We start from the raw sequence: 7,500 nt of genomic DNA, 5'->3' as shown, positions 1-7,500 counted from the left end.
TTTTATTTATATATATATGTATATATGTATATATATATATATATATATATATATATATATATATATATATATATATATATATATGATTTTTTATTTTTTATTTTTTTGAGGCAAGGGGATGACTTGGTACTAGGGTGTCATTCAACTGTTTGCTGTATTGAATATGTTTTTTGTAATCAAAATAATTTTACAGGTATGAGAGCCCTTATTAATATGAGAATGGACAAATGCCAAGTTTGTGAGGGAGTTGTTAACTATATTGACAAGAAGCTGAAGGATGGAGATGCAACGACCACCATTGACACGGTTCTTGAAGAAGTTTGTCGACTCTTCCCGAATAATGCAAAGGACACGGTAAGAGATGAATCATCTAATGTTTTAGCTTGAATTTTCAAATGTATGAATAAATTTTTATTTTTAGAGGAGTATTTCTTATTATATATATATATATTTTTTTTTGTGTTGTATGCATATTTGTTAATCATCTTATACTATTACCTTTTTCAAAAAGAGAACTGCCTAGACATCTTTGCCTCTTTACACAGTGCCGCAGTATGATCGAAGTTTATGGGCCCTATGTAGTGAACCTCCTGGCTGAACTAGGGGACTCGAAGCGTGTGTGCCAGGCCATAAAGTTCTGCCCCCACCACACTTCGGAACCACTCCTGGGAGCTGAAAAGTGCACTTGGGGTCCTTCTTATTGGTGCCAGACCAAGATGCATGCAACAGCCTGTAAGGTAAGCTGATAAGTAATTGTTCTCTTGTCGTTTTAATGTGTTTAGTGTTCTCTCTGTCTTTTTGTTAAGGATTTCAGAAAGAGGTCCATTGATGACAGGAGTATTTGCTGACAGACATAATAATGGAAATGGTTGTAAAAAAAAAAAAAAAAACCCTCTTCTCACTTGCTTTTCTTTTCCCTCTCTTCCTTGTTTTTAGGTGTTCTCATTCTGTTTTTATTTGATGATCTTATTTGGTTTCAAAATAATTTTCACCACAATCCTCTATCTAATGGTTGTATCCCTGACAGTGTTCTGCATCCTTTTCTCTATACATTCTTTATTTGATTCAGCATATTTGTCACATTGACTTTTGTCCTTTTTATGTATTTATTTTTGTTGCAAGGATAGGATACAGAACAATAATATTGCAGGGCTTGGTATGCAGTTTTCCTTTCTTATGTATATGGAAATCAGGATTTAGTAGGCAGTTCTCCTCTCTAATGTATATGTAAATGGATGGTTCACTGCCTGCACATGACCCAAAATCTAGGCATAAGGCTTACTGAGTGGCTGCTCTCATGGATGTGGCATGTAGGCTAAGTGCACATGAACTTTCATGTGTGGTGTTAACTCTTACCTGTACATCATACTCCTATCACTCAGCCAAATTTTCCCATGATGGCATGTTCACTTCACCTTCCCCTCAAACCAAATTTTATCATAAAGTAATGGTCATGGTATCCAGATGCAAGGAGTTAATTATTATTATTATTATTATATATATATATATTTTTTATTATTATTATTATTGTTATTATTATTATTATTATTATTATTATTTTACACATATATATAGGGGCTAGTGGTATAAAAAAAAAAATTGGAGATCCTGATGTAGAGCAATCCAACTATTAACTGTCCTTTTGTTTCTTCTGATTTTGAAGGAAAGTATGCACAGTACTCACAAGTTCCATTCCATTTCAGGCAACTGTTCACTGTGAAACGAAGGTGTGGAAGGGAGTTGTTCCTGCCATTTAAAGATAAGAAGATTGATTGCAAGAAGAGGAGGAGGAAGAAAAGAAAAGAAAAAAAAAAAGAAATGAAGATGAAGACAGAGTGGATGTAGATATTGGGAGGGCTTATTTTTTTCTCAAAAAAGCAGCAGTGCAAAAAAAAGATAAATGGTTTCAAATATACACTTGTCATTATGAGAACTACTGTCTGTGATGAATATTTTTTTATGCTTAATGATTATGATTCCTCCAGTTTGACTTATATTTTGTCTTGTTAGTTGTAAGGAATATTGGAATAACCAGGATATGTAAGAATATATAGAAGAATAATTTTTAAAAGCCTTTTGTGTGTTTGGTGTTGAATTAAATGAATTTGTCTTTTCGTCTATTGGTAATGTTTTTGTTTTTTGTTTTTTTCATCCTAAATTCTACCTAAATGGGTATATGAAGTTATGAAATGACAAATTGTCAGTAGTAATTACTTGTACCTCAGCATGGTCCTGTTGTAGAAATTCATTTATTAGTAGCACCCTATATACAGGCTTTAATATATCACTGAGCAGGCTTGCTATGCAATGGGATAAGTTCACTTTTAGTTTATATAGCCAAAACTCTTGTTGGATATATACATACCTATCATATTTTGCTTTAATAATATCAAAAGCCTTGTATCACGAGCTTTGGAGGGTTTGATGTTATCTCCACGTATTCAAGCAAGATTAACTGTGGTTATTGTTACCCATGAATGATTTTATGTCACAAATGAGATATATTTTTATGTTTATAGAGATCATTAATAATGAGCAATATTGTTGAAAGAGCGCTGGAACCGCAAATTTTAGTTTGTTGATCTCTGATATATAACCAGTGATAGATGTAGAACAAGGGTATTGAGAATTATATGTAACTCTTGCATGTTACATCATGGAACAGTGTGCCTCTACAATGGTATATCGATAAAGGCTGTCAAAATTTCCTGGATTGTATTATTTTAAACTTGGGGAAAAAAATACATTGGGTGAAACTCCAAAATCTGGACATTATGGAATTACAGTATTGTAAAGGTCATATAGTACATAGCTAATTTTTATTGCTTCTTTTAATGGAAAGTTATTTGTCTTCATCTATAGGTTAATTGGTTTATTGACTGATTTCTTGTTAGTTTTTTAGAAGGATTGATACAAAAAGTTACTAATTGATGACAATGAAATTTATTTTGTGGGTTGCTGATAAACTAATAACCAACAATGATTTTGTTGGTGTGAGCCAGGGTAGACAGGTATAAATTGGGGCTGATAAAGAGTAGACCTGAATTAAGAGGTGTTATAAGTTGATCGGGGGCCGCGGTGGCCGAATGGTTAGAGCATCGGACTCAAGACTGTCACAATGGCAATCTGAGTTCGAGGGTTCGAGTCACCGGTCGGCGCGTTGTTCCCTTGGGCAAGGAACTTCACCTCGATTGCCTGCCTAGCCACTGGGTGGCCAAGCCAGCCCAAGTCAGTGCCGGGTAAATAGAGATGGTGACTCGGGAAAAAAAAAAAAAAAAAAAAAAAACACCGGGCGGAAGGCAATGGCAAACCACCGCTCTAAATTGCCAAGAAAAATCATGGAATAGCCCATGATCGTCAAGGCCGCGGTGGCCGAATGGTTAGAGCATCGGACTCAAGACTGTCACGACGGCAATCTGAGTTCGAGGGTTCGAGTCACCGGCCGGTGCATTGTTCCCTTGGGCAAGGAACTTCACCTCGATTGCCTACCTAGCCACTGGGTGGCTAGGTAGGCAGTGCTGGTCCCAAGCCCGGATAAATAGAGAGAATGATTACCTAAAAGGTAACACCGGCACTCTCCGTGGAAAGGAACTGGGGACCCTACCACGTACTCACTCCAAGAGCATCACAACATGAAAAATCTAAGTATCATGCTGTGACCACAGCGGCTCAGACATGAACCTACCGTTAAAAAAAAAATAATAATAATAAGTTGATCGTCCTTTTGAACATCTTTCAACCTTTAAACACTGGCTGAAGTGCATCCAGGAAAGGAAGAGGAAGTATGGGGTTGAAAAGGAAGTGAACAAAGGAATATAGAAGGTATAAATGTGGTTGTGATTCGTCAATCCAAGATTAATAATTATGAAGAAAAATTCATTAGTACATGGATGAGGAAAAAAAGATAATACTTTACAGTACTCATGTTAGTAGAGATGACTTTCTGCACCAATTCCTCTCTATTGTTTAATGCAAAGTTACTCATAACATCTTAGTTCCATAAACATGTCAAGAGCAATAAAATCCCACCATGATTATTGTTAATATGAACTTTTGCCATTATGATATTGAAGTTGCAAATAATTGTTAAATATCCCATCTAAGATGGAATTTTATATACATTGTCAAACTTGCTCTTAAACTAGTTATGGTTACTCTAGTACTCAAATGGCCGTATAGTCACATTACAGTCCGAATATATTCCATAACAGAGAACCTAAAAATATTGAATTAACACAAATTTAGATACACATGGGTCATGCTATGTAGCATACCCCCCCCAATCCCTTGCTTATTGTTGCCAGGGAGGGGGGGGGGGCTTAGGAGGCAGAGACTGAGGCCCAATGTAGAGGACCACCCCTACTGTGGACCTCAGCTCTTGCCTTGGCTATTTTTACATGGTCTTTTCTTCTTTCTTTTTCCTTATCTTCTTGATCCCTTCTTCCACTTGTCCTAATCATTAACTTATTTTTACCCTTTTTGCCAGAAGACTTGTAATGCTGTGTGACATTTGGTGTCTGGCACATTTGTTTTTGACCATTGACCATTCTGGAAATCCACAAACATTGCCTTGTTAACCAATAAACTAATTACCTGGAGGCTTTGCCCCAAGCCCCACCCAGTTGCTATATTTTGAATATGCAGCTAATGAAATCAGATGTTGACACGGCAGAAAATTTTCAATAAACAAGTATAATCACATTACAGAAAACCTAAAAGTAATAAATTAACACAAATTTAGATACACATGGGTAATGCTATGTAGCATACCTCCCCAATCCCTTTCTCATTGTTGCCATGGGGGGGCGGTTGCTGAGGAGGCAGAGACTGAGGCCTAATGTAGGGGATCACCCCTACTGTTGACCTCAGCCCTTGCCTTGGCTATTTTTGCATGGTCTTTTCTTCTTTCTTTTTCCTTATCTTAATCCCTTCTTCTGTCCACTTGTCCTGATCATTAACTTATTTTTACCCTTTTTGCCAGAAGACTTGTAATGCTGTGTGACATTTGGTGTCTGGCACATTTGTTTTTGACCATTGACCATTCTGGAAATCCACAAACATTGCCTTGTTAACCAATAAACTAATTACATGGAGGCTTTGCCCCAAGCCCCACCCAGTTGTTATATTTTGAATATGCAGCTAATGAAATCAGATGTTGACACAGCAGAAGTTTTTCAATAAACAAGTAAATATGGTTGTACAGGCAGCGACCCGCCAAATCCCTTGCTCGTTGTTACTGCAGGGGGCTTAGGAGGCGGAGACTGAGGTCCAGTGTAGGGATCACCCCTGCCAAGGACCTCAGCCCCTGCCTCAACTAATTTTGTAGGGTCTTTTCTCCTGAACTTCATCTCCTTTTCCTGCCCACTCTAAATCGTTAACTTACATTTACCCTTTTCGCCACAGTACTTTGCCAAAATGCTGTGTACCCTTGGATTCCTGTTAAATTTGTTTGTTTTGACCATTGACCATCCTGGAAATCCACAAACATTGCCTTGCTCAACCAAGAAATATTCTTGCCCCCAGACTCCAACGTACCACCACATTTTGTACACACTGCCAATGACTGTAGATGTTGACCCGACAGAAAATTTTCAGATGATAAACAAATCTGGCGTGATGAAATGAACACCTTCATGATCTTTGAGTGCTTTGGGATATAAAATGGAATTAAATATTCATGCAGCATACAAAATATTTGAATATTAACAGCAATGATGAATGCACAAACAGTGCTACTGATGGTCTTCTACTGAACCTTCAGAATGCAAAGAATATAAAAATTATATAAATGTATATGTATATATATATATATATATATATATATATATATATATATATATATATATATATATATTTATTATATATATATATTATTATATATATATATTTATTATATATATATATTTATTATATATATATATATATATATATATATTTATTATATATATAATATATATATTATATATATATAATTATTTATTATATATATATATATTTATTATATATATATATATTATTATTTTATATATATATTTATTATATTATATTATTATCTATATATTATATTTATTTTATATATTATATATATTATTATATTATATATTTTATTTTATTAATATATATTATATTTTATTATATATATATTAATTATATATTAATTATATATAATTAATTATATATTTATTATTATATATATATATATATATATATATTATATATATATATATATAATATATTATTATATATATATCTATATATTATTATATATATATATATTATTATTTATTATATATATATATATATATCATTATATTATATACTATATATATATTTATTATTATATATATATATTATATTATATTTATATATTATTATATTATATATTATATTATTATAATTATATTATTTATATATTATATTATATATATATATTATTTTATTATATATATATATTATTATATATATATATTATTTACTTCTTATTTTTATATTTATTACTATTTATTATCTATTTTTATATTCTTATATTTATTTATTTCATTTATTTTTATTATCTCTTTATATATAATATTCTAATATATATATATCTATATATATATATATATTTATTATATATTGTTACGCCGGTCACCTCGTCTCTCTGCCACCAACACAAGGCAGGCTAGGCAGACGGCGTGTTATATACAGGGTCGTGAACACTGAACAGCTCCAAGAGGCACCGAACACCACAGCGTCCCAGAACACCAGGAGAGGAAACGCCAAGTGGCGAGGCAGGGCACCAAGTAAACACAAAATGACAGTCTTTCCTTTATTTACACAGTTATTTACACGTACACTTTTCTATAGGCACAATACAGGGGGAACCAGCATGTCACACTGCACGATACAGCTTATAACAGGGCAACACAATGTTTATCAGGTCACAAGGGCACACACGAGGTCTTCACAAGAGCAGCACCAAACTGGGTCTCGGCTTGTTCCTCCGCTCCTCCGCTCACAGCCACCTGCGTCATGTTTGCCCAGGTCCCTTCATGTTAACACGTTTCGCACAGAGACAAAGACCCACTGGCGTAGCACTATCCCCCCCCCTATTAAGCAGACGACCCGTCTGCTCTGACATATCTAAACCTGAAACAAAATACAGAAAATTTAAATAAAATCATTTCTCAGAAACACAAAAATCTTTCGTCCAGCGCGGCTTTCTTCGCTCTCGCTGGGGTCGCTCTGGAGGAGGTGTGGGCGGCGGTAGATTGGCAGTGGCACCCAGAGGGGTATCTCCTGCCCCAAGACCTGGCTCATGGTCACTATTGACGTCTGTTGCATCGCCCTCACCGTCCAAATGCTCGTCCTCATCTCGTCACTCTGCCACGTCCTCATCGCCACTACTGGGGCTAACGTTATCTTCTTTTTCACCATGGCCCCAGGAGTAGCTTCCTGGCCCATGGTAACGCCACAGGCGGTGCGCCAAGTCCTCGGGAAGTCAGGCAACGGCCCCACACC

At 35.0% G+C, this 7,500-nt stretch overlaps 1 protein-coding gene across 1 annotated transcript in view; it reads left to right on the top strand.

Annotated features, from left to right (window-relative positions):
* Nucleotides 1–2,708, top strand: part of LOC119580121 (prosaposin-like) — a gene marked incomplete in the record, with an annotated part of 14,473 nt that extends 11,765 nt beyond the window's left edge. Inside the window, 3 exon segments of the mRNA XM_037928062.1 lie at nucleotides 194–354; nucleotides 546–737; nucleotides 1,704–2,708. Of these exon segments, the coding sequence (XP_037783990.1) occupies nucleotides 194–354; nucleotides 546–737; nucleotides 1,704–1,757 (407 nt within the window).
* Between the last annotated feature and the right edge of the window lie 4,792 nt (nucleotides 2,709–7,500).

This window comes from Penaeus monodon, chromosome 13, assembly GCF_015228065.2.
Source record: "Penaeus monodon isolate SGIC_2016 chromosome 13, NSTDA_Pmon_1, whole genome shotgun sequence".
NCBI classification, from domain to species: Eukaryota; Metazoa; Arthropoda; class Malacostraca; order Decapoda; family Penaeidae; genus Penaeus; species Penaeus monodon.
Note: the sequence above shows the minus strand (reverse complement) of the source record. Positions and strands in the feature narration are given on the sequence as shown.